The 25352-nt window shown below is 47.4% G+C and overlaps 1 protein-coding gene across 2 annotated transcripts in view; it reads right to left on the bottom strand.

Moving 5' to 3' along the window:
- Nucleotides 1–2973: 2973 nt before the first annotated feature.
- The window catches only part of Abcc12 (ATP binding cassette subfamily C member 12), a 71998-nt gene continuing 49619 nt past the window's right edge, over nt 2974–25352 (bottom strand). The window contains exons 17-26 of one of the 2 annotated variants that reach the window (XM_041650162.1): nt 23223–23360; nt 17822–18008; nt 12797–12886; nt 10648–10837; nt 10039–10198; nt 8832–8910; nt 7893–8006; nt 5968–6132; nt 5740–5858; nt 2974–3047 (exon numbers count right to left, since the gene is read on the bottom strand). In XM_041650162.1, the coding sequence (XP_041506096.1) occupies nt 5772–5858; nt 5968–6132; nt 7893–8006; nt 8832–8910; nt 10039–10198; nt 10648–10837; nt 12797–12886; nt 17822–18008; nt 23223–23360 (1210 nt within the window). In that variant the 3' untranslated portion in view covers nt 2974–3047; nt 5740–5771. Of the gene's footprint in view, nt 3048–5171; nt 5859–5967; nt 6133–7892; nt 8007–8831; nt 8911–10038; nt 10199–10647; nt 10838–12796; nt 12887–17821; nt 18009–23222; nt 23361–25352 lie in introns of those variants that run through there. The other variant, XM_041650163.1, reaches the window with a different exon arrangement.

Raw genomic sequence — 25352 nt, 5'->3', positions numbered from 1 at the left:
CACAGAACTTCTTATTTCATAGCGAGCCTCCAAACAGATGCCAGGGCAAGGTGAAGAACTTGGCTCAACTTTGTTCAACTTTACACATTTAACTTTTGAGAAACTAATAGATGGGGGGCCATGAGGAGTCCTCTGGATGTCTAAACTCTGTCAACACTCTAGAAATTGTCCTTATTTCTCCTAAATTGAAAGTCAAGAGACTGAAAAGACATCGCCACCCATCTAAAGCCCCAGTTCTTCAGACTAGGGAATGGAAGCCCAGAAGAGGACGGTGTCACGGTAGCAGGACAAAGATCCAAACCTAGGCTGAGGTAGGTTGTGATACTGTTTGGAACCTTTGCTCCCACTCCAACGAAGACACCTGGACTGTACAACCTCCTCCAAGGACAAGCTGGGCTTCTGTGCCCCTTCCTGCAGAGGGAGCATTGTTGAACATAGGAGTGGCCACATGACTTGTGTTGCCTGTGAAATGTAGGCTAAAGTGACACGCATTGTCACTGATTACCACACCCACCTGTCCTCTGCCACAAGACTGACACTATTCCAGGCAGTCCGCTCTGTCAGACTGCCTCACAACAGCGAGGAGGATAAAGAACAACCATCTCTGACCTTCCATCAACTTGTCACAGGAATGAGAGGTCAGCCGTTGGGATATGGGGTCACTTGTTACTGCAGCATAACTGAGTCTGACCAATACATGAGCTTTTCAACCCTGAACACTTATTTTGTCCCCTGAGGTGCCAGGTTGCCACCAATATTACATGGAATTTAGTAGTGCAGATGCTTCAGTGTGGCTAAGGAATGTCCCCCATAGGCTTGTGGCTTGACTGTTTGGTTCTCTCGGATGGTGAAATGAGTCTGGAAGGTTCTAGGGACTTGGAAAGCAAGGAAAAATCCACAGAAAGTAGGCCACTAGGATGGGTCTTTGGGGACATCTTATTCCTGGTCGTTCACTTCCTTTCCTTCTACTTCCTAGCCTGCCATGAGGTAAACTAAAATAGTCCACTGTGCCTTCCGTACAATGATGGACCCTCCGACTCTGCCACCTCAAATAAGTCTTTCTTCCCGTCAACTATTTCTGCCATGTACTTCAAAGTAGCGGTAAGAAAAGCAATTACTAAAACAGCCTGCTTGCTATTCATGTTCCAATAGTGGGGTCACCCACCATCTCAGTTCCTCAGTTTCCCCATCACTTGTACAACACTAGTACTGCCTATGCCATTATAACAAAACGCCATAGACCAGGTAATCTATAAACAGCAGAAATTGAATGTTCATAGTTCTGGAACTGGAAACCGTACCGGATGGGCCTGTCTACTTCATGAAGATGTGTCCTCCATGGTTAAGGCAGTGAACAAACTCTGTCAACCCTTTCTCATAGAGACCCACTCATGAGGTGTCTGCCCTCATAACCTAATTCTCTACAAGCCAAGGCTCTTATTATTATTATTATACTTCTGATTAGGTTTCAACATATAAGGGACATAAACTTCAGACCATGGTAGGTAGATATTCCTTGAAGACGTGGTAATAATTCAACAAGCCACACCTGAAGACCACAGGCCATTCAACATAGTCTGTGTGGCCCTGGATGACAATTCCAGTGACGCCAAATGGTTGAGGTCAAGGGATTTCACTGAAACTATCCTGTGTTCTATATGCCAACAACCACATTCCCAGAAGTTGCTCTCCCCCATGTGACACTGACAAGTGTCACTGCCTCTGCGCAGGCCCAGGAGCATGGGGAAGAGAGTTTAGGAGCAAAACCCCAGGCATCAGATTGGCTAGGGTTCAAATGCTCTCCCCTTCCTTTCTGTGTGCTTGTAGCTAAACCCGTATCCTCAGGAAGCCTCATCTTGCATTCCTTGGGGTGAGGTAAGGATTAGGTGAAATGATTCATGAAAAACTGCTTATCATGGTGTCTGGCACACTGCAAAGGCTCAGCAAACATCAGGATCAATATCAGTATTCTCTCCTGCCAGCACAGCCGGAAGAGCATGGGCAGAAAGGAGCCGTGGAGGGTGAGTCATCTCTTTCAAAGTCTGAGAGAGCAGCCTGCCCTCGCCCTTGTGAAAGCCTTTCCTTGAAGCCACAGACTGTCAAGTCTGATTCCAAGTCAGTAGACAACCAGGCATCCTTCACCCACATCCCATAGCTGCTGTGGATTCCCAAGGCCACCAGGGATAGCCAAGTCAGGTTGTCACGTCAATGGAGTCATGGGGCATCTACCAAAGAGCTATGCAACCTGTCCAGAGCCCTGTGGACAAGTCTGATGACAAAAGTGTCCCTTTGTAGGAAGCCCACAATTGCCAGAAAGTTACCCATGAAAGGAATCACCCGAATTTTGACTTTTTCAGCCACACCCTTTTGAGGGTACCCCCATCTGCTGATGGAAGGATCCAGTGGAAATGCTTGACCAAGGGCTTTAGCATACTTGACGAGGACCTCCTCCTGGGGCCAACCGCTCTGGTTCATCCTCTAGTCTAGCCTGGAGCCTGTTCAGACATCGGATGTAGGCTGTCTGGTTGGAGATAAACCTTACCAGCTCAGCCTTTGCCATGCTGACTGTTGGGTAGGTTATTAATTACTTTTCTTAAAGTAACCAAAATACCCGACAAGAAGTACCTTAAGGAGGGATGTGGTCCATTATGGTGGAGAACATATAGAAGAAGCAGAGTTAGAAAAGCCAGGAAGCAGAGAAATACTAAAATAGAGCTCATTTAATTTCTCCATTGTGTCCAGTCCAGGGTTCTATCCCATGGGTTGGTGCCACCTACATTAGGGTCTTCCCATCTTGATGAATTTGATCTAGAAACTCCCTCACTGCCGTGCCCAGAGGTTTGCTTTCTGTATGGTTCCAGATCCTGTCATATTAGCCATCATAAACCTATCCTGCCAACTTGATACTACTCTGGTCCCCTGGTCCCTACAGGCTCACAATCATTTCATTATGAGGGACACATTCATTTCATCTTCAATGGTCCCCATAATTTTTGACAATTACAATACAAAGTTCAACTCTTCAGAGACTCAAGGCCGAGCTCCTCCTATAAAAGAAAAAAGCAAGTTACATAGCTTCAGTAAATACACAGTGGGTGCACTAGTTAATTTTTATGGTCAACTGGACACAAGTTGGGACCACCTGGAAGAGGGAAGTTGAGTTATGGAATTGCCTTGGTCAGACTGGCTAGCGACCACACCTGTGAAGAACTGTCTCGCCTGGTGATGACATAGAAGGGCCCAGTCCACTGTGGGACATCTTCCCTATGCACATGGCCTAGGCAATCTATAAAAGCTACAGAGAACAAGTCAACAAGCAGTGTTCCTCCCTGCTTACTGGAGATAAGCCAAGACCCCTGACTTCCATCAATGATGGAAAACTGTACCATGTGAACAACACTGCCAACTTCTGCTACCAGCTCAAGATGCAGCCTGGCCCCTTTGGGAGACAGTTGCAGAGGCCTCTGTGTGCTGATCCCAGAGAGACACGTCCCTGGACAGTTGTTTGGGGGCAGGGAGCCCCTTTAAGATCATTTTCAATTCAGGCTTCTCAGTCCAGCCTGCATACTATCCTTTCTTGAAATTCCTTCCACTAAACAAATCTGTCCATTGCTTTCTGATCCAGCCTCACTTGAGTTCTCAGGGCACAAGGAGAATGCAGTGACATGATCTGCCAAACACACGTGAAGAGCCTCTAGCCCGGTTCTCGTCTGTGTGTTCACAAGCAGGGCCTCTACTGTCCTCATTTCTGCTGGCGTTCTGCTCTTCCAGACTCCCACTAGGATGCCCCTTTAACTCTGCTTACGGTACTCTAGGGTTTCTCTGACCCAGATTCCAGACTCTTCCACATTCCTCCCACACACTAGCTCCAAAAACCTACAAACGACACGGTGGTCAGGCCTGTTAGACCAACAGTACCACTTCTCGGTTCTAGCTGTCTGTGTGAATCACTTTTGTTACTGCTGTAAAAAAAAAAAAAAACAAAAAAACAAAAAAAAAAAAAAACCTGGCAAAGCAACTTGAAGAACCAAGGACTTATTCTGACCTATTAAGGGAGTGCATGATGTGGGAGTCCCCTCTGTGTGCTGTGATTATTATTAATGAATAAAGAAACTGCCTTGGCCTGTTGATAGGGCAGAACTTAGGTAGGCGGAGAGGACTGGACTGAACGCTGAGAGGAAGAAGGGCGGAGTCAGAGAGACGCCATGGATCCACAGACGGAGGTAAACCTGCTAAGACTTTGCTGGTAGGCCACGACCTCGTGGTGATACACAGATTAATAAAAATGGGTTAAATTAAGATGTGAGAGTTCGCCAATAAAAAGCTAGAGCTAATGGGCCAAGCAGTGATTTAATTAATACAGTTTCTGTGTGGTTATGTTGGTTCTGGGCGGCCCTCCCTGCAACAAGTGCGGTTCATCATGGCAGAGGCAAAAGCTGGTGCCCAACCACCGCTCCCCCTTTTCACTCAGTCCAGCCCTCAGCCCATGAAAGCTGCCATCCACATTTAGAGTAGATCTCACCCCGGCTGATCTAATCTAGATACTCCCTCCCAGACATCTCCCAAGGTCTAGCTCCTGGTAATTCTAGGTCCTGTCAAGTTGACAGTCAAGAACCGTCATAGCTTGTCTGACAGAAATTCCCAGATTAATCTTCTATCGTGCTGGTGACATAGGCAGACATAATGGGCCTGCCATCAGCATTTCCTGAATGTTCCTAAGTGCCTTTCTCCGGGTTTGTGAGGAACAGGTAGGGTGTGACCAGGACTCGGGAGGAGCTTTGTCGGCCACACTGCTGTATGTTGTACCTAAGGAGTGGTCTAGTACTGGAAAGAAAGTGCAGGGAACCTCATTCAAACGTCACAACCTTTCACCCTCACGGGAAAGAGAAAGCGGGCCTTCAATCCCAAAGAGTGACAAATGCCATTATAAATTAGCAGCACTCACACTGGGGCTACTGGGCATGTCTTTTCTATGATCCTCACAGAAAACCTTGAGGTTGGTGAACAACTGTATAGATTCATTGCCAAGCCAGAGATGGCAGCGAGGGTCTAAGAGAAGGAATAGTTCAAATAGAGACATCTTCAGGCACATGATTGCAAGGCAACATTTCAGGGTCATTTAGTTTCTTATTGCATTTTAATGACCGATAAAGAAGATATAAAAATGTCATTTATTCAGAAACCCCAGTGTTTTGCTTTCTGGTTATTTTAACAGATCAACTGCAACATTCAATATGATTTCTTTGAAAAATCTCATGCCAAACACTATCATCTGTCTTCTGTGCTGTGGACGCGCGCAGTTCCTACATGTCACGTAGTCGGGACAAAAGTGAGATGAAGTTAAACGGAAAGAACAACTTTCTCTTTCCTTGTCTGGCAACAGAAATGAGGAATCCTGCAAATCCTGTGAACTCCAGCCTCGGGCATGTTCCCGTTGTTTGCCATGACTGGTTTTTGCAGAAAGTTAGAATGTACCCACTCTCGGGCACTACACAGTGTTGGTGGGAACACGTGAGGGACCTTTGGGGTTTTCAGAGGTGAGAGGCAGCTTCCCACCCACCAGTTTTGTCTGCACTCTTCACCACCCAGAACCAGCCCTGAGTCTGCCACAGGGGGTGACCAAAAGGGCTGGGCAGAGCAAGGGACACATCTCGGTCTCAGCTCAGCCTGTGCGCCATGGTGGGAGGGGCCGTGGCTAGGGCCTCAAGACTCCACCTTCAGGGTTCTCCTCTCACCCACCCATTGCCTCCTCTCCAATCAACCGTAGGCCATCACAGTCCGACTTCTGCGGCTAGTAACATCGCAAATGCAGAGTCAGGCTTCTCGGCAAGGACTTCGGGCTTGTCAAACTCAATCACCTAAAAAGCAGAGAAGAACTGAAATTTTCAGGAAAAAAAAAGTGACACACCATACAGCCCTAACCGGGGAAGCCTTTGAGGAGGTAACTCCAACCAGAACGTCCTGCACCTTCCCATTTTCCATGACCAGGACAAGGTCACAGTTGAGAACCGTGTTTAGGCGATGGGCAATGGTCAACACCGTGCAGCTTTTGAAGGCCTCTTTTATAGTGCTCTGAACAAGGGTGTCTGTCTTGGAGTCCATGGAGGCGGTAGCTTCGTCAAGGAGAATGATCTGTTAAGGAAGAAGCGCCGTAAAAAGCCAAAGCTGTGCAAAGAGGAAAAGGCATAGCCTCCGTTCTGTCCTAAAAGGTAAACACAATAAACTAAGCGCCCATCTTGAAAACCTGCAGAAAAGGCCAGAAATAAAGTCCAACCGCACCCGTCATCTTCCTCAGCGGAATGTACCAGCAGAACAAGACTGTATCTTCTCCTCTCTTCAAGTAGTTTATTCAAACATTGCCAGGAGGAAGGAGGAAGCACCACACATTGCAAGTAGGAAGGAAGAGACGCGGTGAGGGCTTTCTGCAGTACAGTGTGCACACAGAATGAGCCACAGTGGGCCTGGCCGAAGCACCTGTATTCCTTTGCTAGAGCTGCTGGGATAAATTACCTCTAACCTAGAGACTTGCAGCAACCCAAATTTGCATCTTACATTTCCAGAACCTGGTAATCTGAAATCAAGACTGGGAGCTGCCTTCCCTCCGCCTTTTCCAGCATCTGCGGGCCGCCTGCGTTCCTCAGCCCCCCTGCCCTTTCCCGCCATCACGTCTGCCCTCTTTGATGCTCCTGCTGGCGTCTTATAGAGACACATGGGAACAGGACACACTAGACCCACCCAGATAATCCTCCTATTTCAAGATCTTTACTGTCCTAACCTAATAGCAAGGTCCCCTTTGCCACATGGGGGAGCGTACGAGTTCGGGGTACATGACAAGGACACCACTCTGGAGTTGAGAGGAGCATCCTTCTGACTGCCAAAGCTGTGTGGAGTTTACAATTTGAAGGCTTAACCTCAACCCCTAACTATTCCTGACCTTGCCAAGTGACCTAATCTCCTCCCACGTGAAGAGTTCACGTCTTATTATTCACACAAAGCACGAAAACTCGTAGCTACCTCACAGTGAATGGTGCCACCAAGGGCATTAAACGGTCCCCTTTCCTCCTGTGAACACCTCCTGGGCACATATGAAGTGGATTCACACTGATGAATACCCGACTAGCAGGATTTCTTTGTTTTTCTTTAATTGTTATGTGTACATGTCTGTGTGCGGGTACATATACTTGTACATGCAAGTGCATGCAGAGTCCAGAAGAGGGTGTAGGACCTCCTCGAGCTGGAGTTACAGCTTGCTATGAGCCAGAGTCCAGAAGAGGGTGTAGGACCTCCTCGCGCTGGAGTTACAGCTTGCTATGAGCCACATGATCTGAGTACTGAAAACTGAACCCAGATCCTTTGGAAGCGCGGCAAACATTTTTTAACCACTGAGCATCTCTCCAGCCCCCAGAAAATAGGATTTGTTAAAAATAATAACAACAATGATAACTGTCATTCTCTTTCTCAGAATCAGGAAGGCTGTAAGCTATTCTGGAAAGCATATGCAAATTTTCTGAATCTTTTAAGCGAGCACTCTGAAGGCTTGGGTGTCCAGGTACTATGCCTGAGGACTCGGGATTACTCAGGGACAAAGGGAAAAAGTTGAGATCATACTTTCCAAACTCAAGCTTCCTAGGAGAATGGGGAGATCACATAAGCAAGACCTCCCATCGTGAAGCCCGGATAAGGAAGGTGGCGCTCCTGAAAACGGCTGTTATTTTTCAATTTTTTTTTTTACCCCTCACAACTTTGTCTTAAGAGACAGTGATCGGCTTTTAAATTGCTGCCTTGCTCTGTCTTTGCCGGAAGACAGGCTTGCGTCTCTGCCTCCCGGGTGGAGCGGCACCACGGGGAAGATCCAGAATTTGACCAATCCATTTCCCATGCTGTTTCCTTACTTTTGAATTACGGAGAAGTGCTCGGGCCATACAAAGCAGCTGGCGTTCCCCTACTGAGAAGTTTTCCCCATTTTCTGTGACTTCTGCCTCTAATTTCTCCGGGAGTTTCATTATCTATAAAACACGGAAAATGACACACTTATGCTGATGATCTATAAAAATTGTCCTGCACCGTTTTATGGATTGCCCCTCCTCTCACATTCGTCCGCTTGCTTTATCTTACAATGGGAAAGAAAGTGCAAAGCAGCAACCATTTCAACCCTGCAAACAGGCGCTAGGGAGGGCCAGGGCGAGGGAGACGTTAATAATGTAAAGTCGGTGTGGTTCACCAGAAAGGACAAAACAGGCATGCGCTTCCAGAGAATGTCTAAGCAAATGGAAGTGGGCTTCATGGATAAAACAGATGGGACGGGAGAGTTTTCCAGAAGACGGAGACAAAGTCTGCCTGCCCATCGCAACAAACTAAAGTGGCTTTGGGAGGTGCTTGCCTGGGTGCCCTGGTGCTACTGACCTCAGCTGGGGCTCCTAGCAGGACAAGGTCTTATGTCATGGACATCTCAAACCAGCCACCCTTGCAATCGCACAAGCTACACCCGTTCCTCACTCTGTTCTGATGAAGCTGGTGAGGCCACAGGCCAAGTAACATGGCCCTCCCTCACTCTGGACCCAGATGGACCCGGCATGGACACGTCACTTCTTTGAGCTTTAATTTTGTCATCTTGAAAATGAAGGATAACAGCACCAGCCTCCGAGGGCTGTGCAGGGGACCACGAGATGATGTGTAGCGCTGCTGCCCGGATCAGCCAGAGGGCTAACAAATACCACTCTGCTTGTTTTTGCTAACCAGGAACAACGAAGGATTGAACTGAAGTGAACTGACCAGGTGTCTGGGGTAGTGGTGTCGGGGACGGACTCATCGGGGCAGCCCCAGAAACCTACTGTGTCCCTCATGAATGTTCTCTCCAAAACATGCCAGAGCATCTCGTCGGTGTGACTGCCCAAGGGGTCCAAGTTGAACCTGCGATGAAGCAAAGGAAAGCAAGCTGGATTCTCAAGGATGAGGTGATGGTGAGCACGGTGAAGACGAGAGGATGGGGAGACGTGATGGCACGAAGGCCCATGGGTGGCCTCTAGAAGCCTGAGGGACAAGAAGAGTTGTGATGGGAGGAGCTTGCTCAGCCCAGGCCATAAGACCAAGGACCCATGACTCTCTGTGATGGAACAGAGACCTTGGAGACAGGAAGGAGTGAGAGACCCCACCAGGAAGAGACAAAACACAACCACCTCAGGGTCCACAGCATCACCACACCACAAAACATGCTGGATCTTATACAAGTTCTTGGCAAAGAAGCGGGTACAAGAAACTTGGACCAGCACCCCTTTCAGCCTCCAGGACAAGAGGCGTGGCTGCAGATTCCAGGCCTCACCCAGGAATGCGAATCGAGTGTTTGGAGGTTCATATTGTAGCTCTCATATGACCAGCTCTATAGCATCTCCCTGTTTCGTCCAGTGCCTGATGGGAGGACTTTTCCCTCTCCCTGGACCAGCTGAGATACTCAGGTCTCTCTGCGTTTTAACAGCAGGTCCTGAACCTGTGCAAGTCTCAACCTTGGTCTTCTTGTACTCAATCAGTTTCTGTGCTATGGCAGGAATGAACGAATGTGCTTGCCCAAAGCCTGCTGCACGTGCAGACTCAGGAGTCGGTTAGTCCACTGTGCACTCGGGGGCACTTCTGAGACTGGTCATTGCTGGCTGTGACGCAATGCCAGAGCACAGGCATAAAATAGGGCTGTGTGGACCACCTGTGGCATCTGCTCAGTCAATGTGTAATAAAACCACCAATAATAGTATTGCTAATGTTATTAAAACTATTAATATCACTACTAATAATATGTTGATGTTAATGGTGTGATGATATAATATTATAATAATAGAGTTTCTGAAATACCAGCAAGACTCAGGACACCGTTCCTCAGCTCCTCCTAAAGCTTTAATCAAAACCCGACAGGGCTTCCGCGTGCCTGCGCAGGCCAGTTCCCTGAGCTAAGACTGCCAAGAACAGCCACGGCCCGGCAGTTTCTCAGCTGCTGGTTGGCCCAGTTTCACCGTCTCCAAACAGGAATGCACGATGATTGAAAACAGCTACCTTACTGTACCTACAAACAGGACAGGATCTTGGGGGATCATCGTCAGCTTGGTTCGGAGGTCCTCCAAACCCACGGTGCAGATATCCACCTCGTCGATGAAGATGGTCCCAGAGGCTGGCTCCACCAGACGAAACAGGGCCATGCCGAGTGATGATTTTCCTGGGGACAATGAGAGCAGGAACAACGACTCCAACAGCAGTTTCCACTTCCATCATGGCCAGGCATTTAATTAAGGGAATTTTTAATGCAATGGAACTAGCTCCATGTGGATGTCTTTGCAGGCAGACAACCCTCACTCTGGGGGACCAGGCTGCCCTAACACCATTAACCTGCCAGTCCCCGCAGAGGCCTTTAGCGTATAACTCATCTTCTGGGCCTCATTTCTCCAGAATTATTCTCACTTAATTAATTCAAAAACTACTATGTATTTGCTTCCAACTCTCCACACCCGATCAACCTGAAACCCTAATTTACAGTAAAGAGATTTGAGGGGGGAATAACGATGAATCCAGCACTCATGTTCGTCTCTCTGATGTGGCTTAAGCAGCTCAACCAGTACACATTCAAACCAACAACCCAGAAGAAATAAATGCAGAGTTTGTCCTCACCAGAACCTGTTCTTCCCACAATCCCAACCGTCTGCCCGCTCTGAATGTTCAAGTTCAGCCCATCGAGAACGAGAGGGGTGTTATCTCGGTATCTCATGCGGTAGTCCTTGAAGGTTATCTCCCCACGGCTTGGCCAGTCTTTGGGACACGTCCCCACTTTGAAGGGGTGAGTGTGTTCGGGAACACAGGTCTGAAAAGCAGAAAAGCCATTGACCAACTCAACAGCCACGGGTTTCCGCTGACTTAGCTCACTCATTCCGCAGCAGGCAATGCTGGTGCCTGTGGCGGTGAGCGAGATCCATAACCCTGTATTCAAGGAACACACGTTCTGCCCAGTGTGGTGCTACAATTATAGCCTGTGACTATAGCATCCAGGAAGCTGATGCAGGAAGATTGAGAGTTCCAGGACAGCGTGGGCTATGTGAGATACTCTATGTGAAAAAGCAGGTCACATTTTAATAGGGGTACATTAGGTAATAAAAAAGAGTATTGTAATAAAATGCAGAAAGGGACTTGTTTGGCAGGTAGGACAAGTGGAATAAAACTATGTGAGGGCTGAAGAAGACATCTCTGAGGATGTGGCACTAGAACCGAGGCCCGGAAGGTGGAAAGGGTGACAGCTACAAGGGTTTCTGTCCAGGACCTTCTAGACAGGGCAGACAGGTACTGCAAAGCCTGGCAGCCAGAAGAACCTTGAGAAACTCCAGGAATAAAAAGAAAACTCGTGTAGGGCTGGAGCTTAGCGAAGGAAGGATAGATGACTTAGGAGGCCAAGCAGGAGACAGCTGACACTGAGCCGCGTGGCCTGGGTTAGTGTCAACACAATGACCTTGAAGTTGTGGGACAAATCCACAGCAAACCATGAGATCTGCAGGACTCAATCTAATTTCAGTGTCTACAAAAGCCATTGTGGTGCTGGGATAGGAAGGGGCAAAGTGTGGGGAAGGTCAAGCTCAAAAATCTTTAGAGCTCAACAGAAAAAAAAAATTGAACTTTTCTTCAAAGGCACCCAACCTCCCACTCGAATGAGCACAAAGCCGGCTCCATTAGGAGACCAGCCCCACGGCTCACTTTAGGACAGCTCTCTCAGCACGAGGAGAGCCCTTGGCTTCCATCAGGCTAACTGGCCAGCCCAAGTCTAGTCAGTGAATGACTTCAATTAGCTGAGAAAACATTTGCCTTCTTAGAGGGAACTTTTTTTTTCCGGGTATTTTGAAACCCTAGAAGATTCGTAATTAAAGATTAACGCATTTAAAGAGAAACAATACTGCACTAGCAATGCTTTTGGCTTAAAGAATCTGCTTATTTTATGCTCCAAATATTTCAGTATTTACAGAATTTGGGCTTGGGATTCTAACTTAAAATGTATACTTGGATAATTAATTGAAATGTGGTGTCCAGTCAAAGGCTTTCTGCTTACGTGTGGAACTGTCGCAAGGATTGTGAGCCCACCGCATCCATAAGCTCAATTAGAATACGCACACCCAGGAAGGTTTGTATGTTAAAGCAAATTATGAGGGCATTTTAAACAAGAAATTGAATGCTCTGAATTTTAAAATGTGTAGCAGTGTTGAATTAAGCTTGCGAAGGGGGCCAAACATTGTGCAAAGGCCCACGAAAGTGATGACTGGGTTCATGCAGACATCTTTCTCAGGACAGCTGTGTTCCTACATTACTTTCAAAGACGAGGTGGGCTGATCTTCTTTTGCTATTTATAACTCTAATCAAATATTAATTTTCAGGAACTGAAGTAAGGCACTAAATTTTGGATTGGATTGTGAATACAGGTTTTAACAGGACGGGTCAGACACCAGTTACCATTCACACACCAGGCCAAAAAAAAAGAGGGAAAGAACAAAACAGGGGCTGGAAAGATGGCCCAGTGGTTAAGAGCGTGTGTGGTTAAGAGGACCAGACTTTGATTCCCAGCACCCACGCTGGTAGCTCACAATCACCTAGAACTCCAGCTCCCAACACATATGGCCTCCATCTCTCTCTCTCTCTCTCTCTCTCTCTCTCTCTCTCTCTCTCTCTCACACACACACACACACACACACACACACAATTAAAATTTATATAAATCCTTAAAGAAAAATCAAAACATACTCAAAGGGAAGAGCCTGCCCGTTTTCCGCTGTTCACTCCTTACCGAAATGTACTCCCTCAGCAGCTCCGCAGAGGTGAACTTGGCTTGGGTCTCTGTTCCTGTTCGCACACACACTTGAAGCAGTCCACTGAGCTGTTGGGAAGAAGCAGGTAGTTACTGAGGGTCCCCTACCCTCACTTGGTCCCCGCTGTTTTGTCTTGCTTTTGTTTGTTTGTTTGTTTGTTTGTTTTGAAGTCTGACACTTCAAATTACTACTTGGGCTGAAGCAACCTTCAAAAGAGGCTGGCAGGCCCAGCCAGGCACCCAGAAGGCCGCATTTATTTCCTGTTGGGATGTTTTGCCTTTAAAGACTTCCTTTATATTTAAAAACAAATGGTATTTACATTTTCTCTCTCCCTCCTGCTGGTGAGGAACAGCCCACCTTGGTCGCACCTGTGAGCCAGTCCTACTGCCACAGGGAGGAGCTCATCCTGAGAGCCTAGTGGCTAGGGACTGGCTCCTTACTGCCACCTGGTGGGGCCCTGCATCCCACTCCCACTCCCTAACCCCAACATCAGGCACAAGAAAGTCACTGAAACAGAGAACCCTTGCACACAACTGCTCCAGATGTAAAAAATCGGGATCCAGACTGAGGGAGACAGTTTGCCCCGGGGGACCCACGTTAGGTCAGGATCACTCAGAATCTATCTTCAAGACATGAGTACAAGTCATAACCCTGCTGCACATGTCTGCATCCAGGTCTTTAGAACCCAAGGATGTCAACCCATGCAGAGAAGGACCTTCGCAGCTATGACTAAACACCCCGCGTCCCTGGTTGGGCCCGAAGACAATAACAAGCATTCTAACAAAAGAAACAGGAAAGAGCCAGAAGAGAAGGAGAAAAGAAGACAGATGCAAAAGTTAAGAGAGTGCCAGGAAATGCCACTAACCTCTGGAAGCTCAACAAACATGCAATAGTTCCCTGGAGCCTAAGGAGAAAAGCGGCTTTGCCAACCAACACTACGCAGACTCTGGACCTCCAACATGCTGAGAGTTTAATTCCTCAAGCTCTTGCGGATCTGGTGCAATGGCTGAGCGAATGACTACAGACTGTTAGTCCAGAAAGTAAGGGAGCGGAAAGGAGAAATGAGAGGAGAGAAGGCCACTGAGGCATGCTTCTGAGACTCTAGCACTGCGGGCCACTGAGACCAGTCTAGACTGGGAGACTGTGCAGGTGCACCACGACAGGTCACAGACTGCGATCTTCCTAGCGGTCCCTTCGTGTCTTGGGAATGGGATCCATGATATTTGGCACCACCACCACCCCCTGCTGATACCCAATTCTACAGATGCTCAAGATTTGGATGTGAAATGACATCGTGTTTTCAGGGAACCTAAGAAAGCTCTGGTAAGCGACTAGGCTTTCTCAGAAAAGGGCAGTGTGTCAGAACAGGTGGGGGGTGGGGGAGGAGTTTAAGATAATTGAGGAGGCCCCTCCAGAACCTTAGAGAGCTCTTCTCAGCAGGCCCTTGCAACTTTCCCTGCTCTTAACACAGGCCCAGGGCTTCCCATTTCTCTTGGGCCTCAGTCTGAATGATTTTGCCCCCATCCCCTCCCTCAGGGCAAAACCTTGTTTGAGCTGTGTACTACTAGAACCTAAGGCCTGGTGGGTCAAACGTGCCCAGACTCAAAATGTAGCAACCTGAATAAGCCTGTGCCTCATGACAGCTGCTCAGAAAGAGAGGGCACATTGCTCCCAAGAAGGGCACAGATACATTTTGCTGAATGCAAAAGTATCAGCTCCCAAATGCCCGGCAGCCCACCCGCATTCAGAGTCTCCACGTGGGCACAATGCAAACCCAAGTAAACACAAGGTCTCCGTTGTGCCGTATGACGCCATTAAGCCCTCGTATTCTGCCCTGTGGTGTTACACATCCATTTCTCGTCTCTCTAGGGAGTTTCTTCCATTCTCAAGTGAAGCTCTGCCACTTGGATTCTGTGTTCTCCAGGTGGTACCGTTGTCAAAAGGGCCCACAGCCAGCTGAAGAGCAGGCAACAGGCATTAGCACACCTCAGCACATGCAAAGTCTTCTCTGGCCCTGCAGGAAAGTTTGACAGCTGTCTCCCGGAAAACTGATAGTATTGCCCAAAAGCATGGGCTTAGTTGGTGAAAGCTGATTTACTTAGAACAAGTAAAGCAAACCTTTTATCTGCTTGATGCATTAAGAGGCAACAATGAAGACACCCACTTCCAGTGGGGAAAACTGGGCTACCCAAGCAAGAGTCATTTTTCCACCTCAGAGCACTGACGATGTCTCTGTTAGGTCGAAAAGCAACTCCAGTTCCCCAAATTCCAAAAGGCGGTCCAAATATGCAGAAACAGGCTCAACCTGGACTACAGGAGGCTTTCGGGCAGTTAGATAAAGCCAGCCTTCCTTGGGAACTACCAAAAGGAGTCCTTCCCTTACCTCTGGCAAAGGACACATGTGGTACCTATTAGCATACCAAAGCACATGCTGGCATCCAGGCTCCCTCAGTATGGCCTGTTGCAGATTTCCAAGTCTATCCTGGCATCCTAGCCCTTGGCACCTCCTTCCCTGCCATAAACATACTCTAGCTCATGCCTCCCTTATCTACAGTAAAAAAAAAAATAATAATCCCCTTAATCATACTGCAGAGTGGTCATGTCTTCCATTTTTACACTCTCTATAGCTTCCATCCCAACAAACTATTAAAATGATACCAGAGATGTTTTCAGAAAGAACACCTTCCACATCCAGACAATGGGAGAGATCTCAGTGTGTGAAAGTAATACGTTTCTACCAGAGGGCATGAGGTGAGACCCTCTGCTAGAATGGAAAGGTGTTTCTGAAGTTTAGAGCAGAGCCCCGGAGGCTCGCAATTTGAGATGAGGGCCACAAAGAGGTGGGCTGCTTGGTGGCCCTTCTAAAGGCAACTGCTCTTGGTGGACCCATTCATGCCTTTCCTCATCTTCCCCCCAACCACATGGACACATTTTCCCCTAAGTTCATGCACAAGAGCCTGTGCATATCTACACACACACACACACACACACACACACACACACACACACACCCTTTCCTAAAGAAAGTGAGTTGACAACTTGGGAATATATGGGACTCTAAGAATATTACTCTAGGGAAAAACAGTGCCTACAGGCCAACTCCTTGGCTGCTTTGGAAAAGAGAAGCAAATATATTAAAAAAAAAAAAATCCCACCCCAGCACCTGCAGAGATAGAGAATATCCCAGGAGGGAAGTCACAAGCCACACTTTGAAAAGCCAAAATAATTCTCCCATCCTTAAATACAAACTAATGGAGAGATAGATAAAGAAACCAAGGGGAGGAGAGAGAGTAGGAACTGGATAAACAAGAAGAAAAACTGGCCCTGGAGAAAACATATAAATTAAAGAAGAGATGAAAGGGGGGTTGGTATTAATATTAGATTAATATCCTTAGAAAGCATAAAAACATATTTAAGTCATTTTAAGATAAGTCTTTTAAAGACTGAAAGAACGAGAGTATGTGAAATCTGATGCGCGAATACAGGGTAACCACGCTGAAAATTCAAAACTGTGGCTAGATCACAAAGCTGAGAAAAATTCCCAGAAAACATAACAGGAAGAAACTGGGCAAACGAGGAAGCAGAGGGAGCACACTGGGGCCGGAGATAGCTCTGCTCTTTCAGAGGACCTGGGTTTGACTCCCAGCACCTGCTTGGTGGCTCACAATTTTCTGTCACTCTAATTCCAGGGATCCAGTGCTCTCTTCTGGCCTTTGCAGGTACCGGAATGAATGAGGTTCATGAAACAGCCATACATGTGACACGAAAATAAACAAATGAAAAGGGCGGGAGAACATTTCCTGAGTGCAGAAGAGACTTGACTTTGACCTGAAAAGAGTCAGCGCGGTGCATTATGGGACAGGGAGGAGTGTGGTAGCACAAGTCTGTGATCCCAGCACTGGGAGCCTGAGGCAGGAAGCTCTCAAGCTTGCCTCAAAAATATAATAAATACACATGAACACAGTATGTTTTAAGAGTCCCACACTCAGAATCTGTCCTGAAGTGAACTCAACAGAAAAGGTTGTTTAGAATCTGGGGGGGGGGGAGGTAGGGGGGACATTCCAGACCCTGCCCTCAGCACACCAAGCAGCATCTACCCTAGGCCACTCCCCTGGAGTTACTTCAGTCCACACTCTGGCCCTGAGGAAGCCTGCCCTTGGTGGCGCCACCCCTCCTCGGTGGTTCTCTCCTCTTCCCCTGGGGCCACCTGGGAATGCTTTGCTCAGATTAAAACTGGATTTATTAATTCAGTTTGATTGATTGATTACATCAGCGGCGGTGGATATTCAATAACTTATCAAAGGTTCCAAACAGCACATTCCCAGGGACAAGGTTCAGGGACCAACCACCCTTAGCTTAAATCACAGGGCAGAAGTGAATCTCTCTGGATCTCATTTTTCTCATCTGCAAAGTGAGACTTATGGAAACATCACAGGGCTGTCGAGAGCCCCGAAGGAAGTCATTTATGGTACCTGAAGGGCAGGGAGTGCTGTGTGTGTTCACCTCGTGCGTTATTATTAAAAGAGAAAGGCACCCGAGCAGCTGAGAGCCTGTTCCTAATCATTGCCAGAAGCCTCTTCCTAGTTAGTCCCACTGTGAAGCCGCGTGTGATTTGAGATGGAATGGAACTCCACACCTTGGCCTGAATCAATCATCCCACTCCCGCCAAACCACTACCTAGTCCTTGGCGTCCTGAATCAACCCAGTGAGAATAAAGCCCGGACTTTTGTTGAGTGGGAAATGTTCTGCTCTGTTTTCCTACAGATCTCAGAGACTGTTTGTCACCCCACTGCTCACCTATAAGGGAGGCGTCACACAAGGGGACAAAACCAGGTTCCGGGATCCAACTGTGCCTGAAGCCCACACCATTGCTCCAAATGGCAATGACGCCTGTAGCTAAGCTCCGGGTTTTTTTTAACCTTTTTGGAGTCTTCTGCTGCATCCACCTGAAAGCGTCCCTTCTGGTACACCATAGGCCACGTCCACCACATACCGGCTCTTACCTGGATGATGTAAGACAGTGACAAGCCTTTGGAGGAAGCACTGATTGAAGAAAAGCTCAGGGTCACCAACAAGGCCACAACAAAGGTGACGATGTTCATGAGGACATCCATTCGGAGCGCAAACCACCTGAGCGCACAGTTGAAGTACAGGAGGTGGCTGGAGTTCTCATCGTTCAGTGTCTTAAACCTAAAGTTGAGAAATTAGAGGAAATAAGAGCTCACTCAGGCCCTGCTTGCCTTTATGGGAGATTTGGGCTCCTAATGGAACCAAAACGGGGCGTTTTGAACGCCTTCTTACAAGGTGACTGTTAGAAAAATGAGCATATATCCATGTTCCTGCTGCCACCACAGGCATCTTTGATTCGCACACATTCTGAGAAATTTCATGTGGCAGTTGACAGGGTGCTAAGTGGGCTCTCTCTCTCTGTCTCTCCCAGAGCTAGCAGCTAGAGCCCACAGCTAAGCACAAAACTGTTGAAAACCTCATTCATACTCTAGCCTCGTGGTATCCACAGGCCTTGAGAAATCTATAAATGGCTCCTTTGCTAGTAGGAAAGGAAGGTGTTTGCCCGCATGCCTCCCACCTCCCCTCACCAAGATCAAGATTATCATTTGAGCTGGCATAGTGGCACAGTCCTGTGATCCCAGCACTTGGGAGGATAAGGGAGAAGGGTCAGAAGCCCAAGATCAGCATGGGCTATGTGGCAAGATCCCATCTCAAAACCAACCAATCAAATCACTACATAAAAGGCGGGTGGGGTGAGGTGGGGTGGGGGGGGTGAGGTGGGGTGGGGTGGGGTGGGGGCTTCTCTTCAAGGATAGGAGACTGATTTCTGTGCCCCTGTTCCAATGCCCCCTGGGTCCCAGGTCTTTGCATGGGGCAGAATGACAGAAAGATGGCATAGCCAGGAGATCCAAGAAAGGCCCACTCCGGAGACACTGGTTCCCACGCATGCCCCAGACATAAGCAGCATGCATCACAACAGTCAGTGTGGAGCTGACAGAGTGAAGGTGACACTAGAGTGGTCTCTGTGACAGGAGCAGAGAGGCTGCCACAGCCGAGGAACGCGATGGGGTGCGGCCAGGCAGAGCTGCCTGTGGTTGGGTTGTGTTGAGGCCTCCACCGGGCCATACTACATCCACTTAGGGAGCTGGGTCAGAAGAAAGGAGCAACAGAAAGGGGAGACTGGATGAAGATGAGTAGTTACCTGGGGATTCCTTTCTGGTCCTTTCCCTAGCCTCCCCTGTGGGAGCGTCAGAGAAGAGAAGCAGGGCTTTAAAACACAGCGAGCTTCCCCACTGCCATCCTGTCTCTCATCCCCAATGCTCACACACACATGCACACATGCATGCACACACATGTGCACACAGAGCACAGCCTGCTTCACCAAGCCTCCAGGCAGAAAAACCTCTGTCAGAGCCTCAAGTTTTAGGTGAGCTGCCAGGGACATCTATTCCTTGGCACACTAATGGGCCCTCACCTAGTGGGAAGGGACCTTTATGAACAATTGGTGGGAATTGTGGGAAGAAAAGGAAAGTCTTCCAAGTGTAAATCCCCAGGCAACACAACTCTTCCACACACCATCCCACCTCCTATTTTGTCTCCTCTCTAATTTGCTTGCTTGTTTCTGTTTTGTTTTGTTTTTACCAGAGCTTGGTCAAAATACTTTCCCAAATACCACAATCTTTCTACTGGTCTGGTGGCAAGTGTAATCTACGTCAAAAGTCGGAGCTCTCCCAAAGGTGAGTGTCACACAAGGAGGGACCCTGCCAGTCGTGTGAGGCTAAGCTCACTATGCCAAGCACTTGATGGAGCTACGGGAAAACAAAGTGTCAAAGTCTTTTGTTTGCTCCAGGCAAAGAACTGAATGTTCTACTATTGCTCATGATCTCGTCATCAGAGGGACCTATGTGATACAGGGCTCTAGACAAACAGCATCAACTATGATTTCACTGAATGGATTATTCTATCTTATCTCAGCACCGGCCTCTTAGTTTTGGTCTTTTGGTAGCATCCCAGAGTTCTTGGCTGCTGTCGTCATACTCATTCACTTTTCCTTTCCTTACTGATCTTAAGCATAGGGTTTCCCTACCCTTGCCTTCCATCTCTGATGCCCTTTTCCTGCCTCATCACATCTGCTGGCAATCTTTCCTATGGTGTTTTTATTTGAGCCACTGATTGTTTGGTTTCTAACTTATTTTTCCTTGTTGAATTTCTCTTTGTCTATATTGCTGGTTTTCTTTTTTTTAAAATATTTATTGATTTATTATGTATACAATATTCTGTCTGTGTGTATGCGTGAAGGCCAGAAGAGGGCACCAGACCTCATCACAGATGGTTGTGAGCCACCATGTGGTTGCTGGGAATTGAACTCAGGACCTTTGGAAGAGCAAACAATGCTCTTAACCTCTGAGCCATCTCTCCAGCCCCCTATTGCTGGTTTTCTTGGTTTTTTTTTTCCCCTCTAACTGTCCTCTTCCTGTCCCAGGTTGACTTCGTTCGCTTGTTTGTGTCCTCTTTTAGGCAGTTCATTATTTTCACTAGGACACTTTGGAAAGTCTCGCCCCGGCATTTCATCTATTTCCTTATCTTCTGAGTCATCAGCAGAAAAATTATGGCCCATGGAGTCACAGTGCCAGGTTTTATCTTATTTCTTCTCTTTTTATGGTGACATTTGTCTACCTCTTGAGTTAAATATCTCTTTTAATTTTATTTGTGGATCTTCATATGGAAGAACTGATTTTTTTTAAGGGTGTGAAAAGAATAGTACATTTTCCCATGGCATCTGTGAAGATGATACATGGCATTATAATTCGTTTCCTTCCCTCATTGGCCTCCCAGTGCCCTCCCTCCCTAACTCTACAGCCAACTATTGAGGGCTGGGACCCCCATGACACTTTCAGGGAAGTCTTTTGTTCTCCCTGACACCACTAGGAGTCCCATGGGCTGAACAGTAGTGATTTCTATCTCGTGGGGTACCTATCCTTTTCTTTGTACTTTTTAGGTATCCTGTTACCACCTTCGTGGATTTCTGGAGCTCCTCCTCTCTTTCTTGCTGTGAAGAAAAGAGCACTCATTATGTTCTGCTCCTTCTTCACGGAGATACTCAGCGGTGGCTTCTAGTTCACTATCTCACTCGGAAGTTGCAACTTATGTATTTTCTAGAACATGTTAGAAGTCTGAAACTATATGACTCAACTAACCTAGTCTCCAGGTTTTGACAAGAAGGAAACTGGCCTATCCCCAAATAAATAAATAAATACAGGCTTTCAAAGTTCGTTTTATGAACTTGGGCATAGTGGCTTACACCTGCAACCCTCACCCGCTTGGGGTGGATATATGACTGCAACTTACAGGCTGGCCTAGGCCGCCTATCAAGACCATGTCTCAGCTAGTCAACTATGGGTATAGGAGGAGTTTGCTATACCCATAGATCGGTTGAGTATCTTGACTCTTATTAGGGAAGCTTCTCATTGCGGTGGATGGCAGTTAGCACAGAGACCCTAGCTGGTCGATGTACAGAGAAGAAGAAACTGTGGTGTGCTCAGCCCTTCACAGGACATACTTATCACACCCTTCCATGCCAGACTCAGGGATCTTCATGGAAGTGAGTGCAGAAAGATTGTAAGAGTCAGAGGGGTGGACAGCATCTTCCAGACACCACAAAGCTGGGCACAAAGCCTACACAAGCTCATGCCAGACAAAAGTCCAGCATGGAGAAGAAGGAAGGGACGGTGAAGTCCCACTACTAGCTGAGAAGATATTGGCATTTGGTGACTATTTGAAGCGAGTCAGTGATTGTAAACGAGGTGACCTCCGTCAGGGTGAATCAGAGACAGGCCTCGCTCTACAGACCAGGTGAATAATGTGAACTGAACTTGACCAAAAGAGAGAGAGAGAGAGAGAGAGAGAGAGAGAGAGAGAAGGAACTCAAAGCTGAGAGCTGAGAGGAAGGAGTTGGGAATGGGGGATGTTGAATATGATAAAATATGTTATATGAAATTTGTAAAGAATTAAAATATTGTTTTCAAAATATGTGTTTATTGTAAAAGAACATTCAATACTATGAAAATCATATTCAAAATAACTTTTAAAAAGAAAACCTTGTGAGTTGAAAAAGAAAAGATAGGAAGAAATATAAAAGTTTCTATCCCTTTGTCTGAAATGCTTAAGACCAGAAACATTTCCAATTTGGGGTTTTTTAATCAAATGAATGAATGAATTTACTTAGTTATTTTATACGAATGGGTACTTTGCCTGGCTGTATGTCTGGCACAATGTGCATTCATGGCGTCTATAGCGGTCACAGAGGAGGATCGTGTCCTCTAGAACTACAGCTCCTGACAGTCGTGAGTTTCCATGTGCTGGGAATCAGGACCAAAACCAGGTCCTCTGCAAGAGCAGCCAGTGCTCTCGGGCAGTCTCTCCAGCCCCAGTCTGTGTTTATTTTTTAATCCTGGAATATTTGTATATGCATAATGAGAAAGCTTGGATATGAGTAACAAGTTTATCTGCAAAGTGGCAGGTTATTCCCCTGATTGCTTTATTTTACCTTACAGTGCTGGGGATTCCAAGCAGGGACTTGCACAGGCTAAGCAATGCTTAAAGCTCAAAGCAACAAGCTGCACCCCAGGTCCTTTTCTTGACTTCTTGAGACACTAAGTCTCATTAAGGTCTCACTAAGATGTGGAGCCTGGCTCTGAACTCACTCTGTAGCCAAGGCTGGGTCCTCTTGCCTCAGCCTCCTTAGTAGCTGGGACCACAGATTTGTGCCTCCGGGACAGACACCTGCAGATAATTTTCACACATATTTTTTTACTATGCCCATGTCTTCACTACAGCCTGCAACATGAGGCCAAGTACAGCATGACAACAGTGTTCAAAGGGTCTGGGATTTCAGAGCTATTCAGATTTTGGATTATTAACTCATGATTAGGCATATAACGTGTACATGAAAATATGAGCAAGACTGGAATTTGAGGCCTAGGAGTGATTTTGCCTACTTTCTGTTTTTCCCTATTTTCCTAAAATTGAACACACTTCAGCAAGAAAAAAATATATATAAAGTTGTATATATACGGAACTGGAGGTATAGTTCAATCATGATGTGCTAATCTTGCACAAAGCCCTGGGTTCATCCCCAGCATGGCTCAGGCATGTCTTCTCTCTGTCCCTCCCCTTTTCCTCCCCCCACCCCTGTCTACACACACACACACACACACACACACACACACACACAGAGTCATTTATCTTTTGGGGCCCTAAATACTGGAAATAGATTCTGCCAGCCCTTTACCTGTCCCCAGCATTTCTACGCTCAGTGCCAAAGAAGCCTGGGATCCCCCATTTGGGCCAGGGCATGTGATGGGGAGACCCTGGTGCAGGGGCCCATCAACTCACTTGCTAATGCAATCGTCCTTTTTGTCGTAGGCATGGATGACACCCAGACCCTGCATGGAGGAGGTGATGTGGGAGAACCAAGGCGAGCGGCTGATGTTCTCCACCTGCTTGAGCTCCTGGACTCCTCGATGGAAAATGCTGCAGGGAGATTGAGAGGGTCCAAGCGGGTCACAAAGACTGGTCTCAGAGAGCTCTCCCTCAACACAGACAATCCGACCATGCCTTCCATGTGACAGCTAAGTCAAAGTTGGTATAACTGGGAGAGAGGAGCCTGCCATTCCTCTCCAGGATGCCCTGTCTGGATGTCTAAGGCCTGGGCTGCTGAGCAGTTTGAGCACACTGTTGCTTCAGACCCGAGTACTTCCTGTCACGAGAACGGCAGGCAGTACAGGATGCTGTTCTAGTCTTTGAAGACCCAAAAACACAGCCATGAACACAAGCCAACCTGTTTGTGATGACCCATCAGAGAACAAGCTGAGAGGGTTGCCTTCCAGAGGCAATTTTGTACAAACATCATGATAGCCTTGGGAACTGAGTTCAGAGTACTGAACTGAACTCTCAGAGAACTGTCTTTTACCTTACAATGGGAGCCCCAAGTGCCCTGACAATGGGAGAACTATGTCCCTGCGCACTCAAGTTTGCTGGCTCAGAGACAGCCACACCTACCTCCAGACTCTCAGCTGAAATCAACCCCCAGAGTAAGGAAAGCGCAGAGCTCGGTGAATTCATTGCAAACTTATGAATAACTACATAGGGGTCCCCTTTGGTCTTTCCTGTGCTTATAGCAAGGAAGAGGGTATGTAGGGCAGATTTCTTTTAAACTTTAACTTAGTCACTCAACAGCAACAGAGTAGATCAAGAGCCAACAAAGTAAATGGCCAACAAAAGTGTAGCAAACTAATCCACTTGAACTTCTGACCTCCGCGACGTGTTCCATCCTTGCGATGGATTTTCTGAAAACATTTTTTACTCATTGCTATTTTATCCATTATCACGATGAAAGCCTGAACCTGGAAATGTGTACTTTTCCGGATTCCAAACTTCCAAAGGGTTCTTCAGTGAGAGCCTGGTTCTGCAGAACCCTGGGGCACCAGTCTTAATTCCCATGCTCTCACTGCTCTCATTGGGTACCCATGCCAGTCTCCAGCCCCAGCACATGCCTCATGCTTTTGCCATTACCACTGCCTCTGACTTAAGCAAACTGCACTTGTGACTGCAACCGCTTCTTCTCCCAGAACACGATTCTCAGCATATCAGTCCCCCACCTTAGGTTGTCCTTGCTTGTACCGATCTCCTTGACACCCCAAAGTCTCCCACCTGTGAAACCCTAATGGCACTGCCTTGGAAATGTCCCTCACCCCACCCCTTTCTTGCCCTCACTACTGTCACTCATGTCGGATCCTCATCAGTCCTTGCCCACACTCTAAACCTCTCCAGTTTGCTCACCATCTTATTCTGTTTCTAACGGGCACAGACTTAATCACCTCATCTCACTTGCTCTTCCGACACAAAGCGTACACTTTAATGCCTAAGAAAGAACAGATCTGCAGCATTTCAAGCTTCCCAGCTAGCTTCCTGGCAAAGCTGGACAGCTGGTACAGACCTTTCTGACTTACAGTTTTCCTCCCTCTCAATACTCCCCATAGTGACTGACGAGAAAGCCCACCACCCCCAGTGCAGAACAAGCTAACTGTGTGCCCCGGAAGCTGGAAGCTCGCCACTTCCAGTTCCCCTCTAGACAGATGTGCACGACTTCAGGAGCTGTCCCCATTCCTTTCCATGCCTCTCTGTACACGTCAGTCTCTAGCTGCAGTGGAAGCTGTTGATCAAAATTCAAAGTGACGGCAGAGGGTGTCCATGGAGCCCAATGGTTTTAAGAATGAATCAGGAGACAGATGGCAACCATGCTTACTAGCTTTCTGGCCTGGGGCCTGGGACTTAACCTCCTAATAACTTACCCACCTCCCAGCATTGCTCTGAGGCCAAAAGGCCAGATGTGTGCAAGGAACTTACCATAGCACATGGTATTTAACAAGTGTCAAAAATCTAGGATTCTCCCATCAAAGAAAAGGCAAGTGTTCAACATCATCATCTGACTTATAAATCACCTGCCTCCCAGCACCACCTGTA

This window comes from Microtus oregoni, unplaced genomic scaffold (genome assembly GCF_018167655.1).
Source record: "Microtus oregoni isolate MIOR12 unplaced genomic scaffold, Mior012 000004F_ref0000308, whole genome shotgun sequence".
Classification (NCBI taxonomy): Eukaryota; Metazoa; Chordata; class Mammalia; order Rodentia; family Cricetidae; genus Microtus; species Microtus oregoni.
The sequence above is the reverse complement of the archived record's forward strand: the minus strand, read 5'-3'. Positions and strand labels throughout refer to the sequence as shown.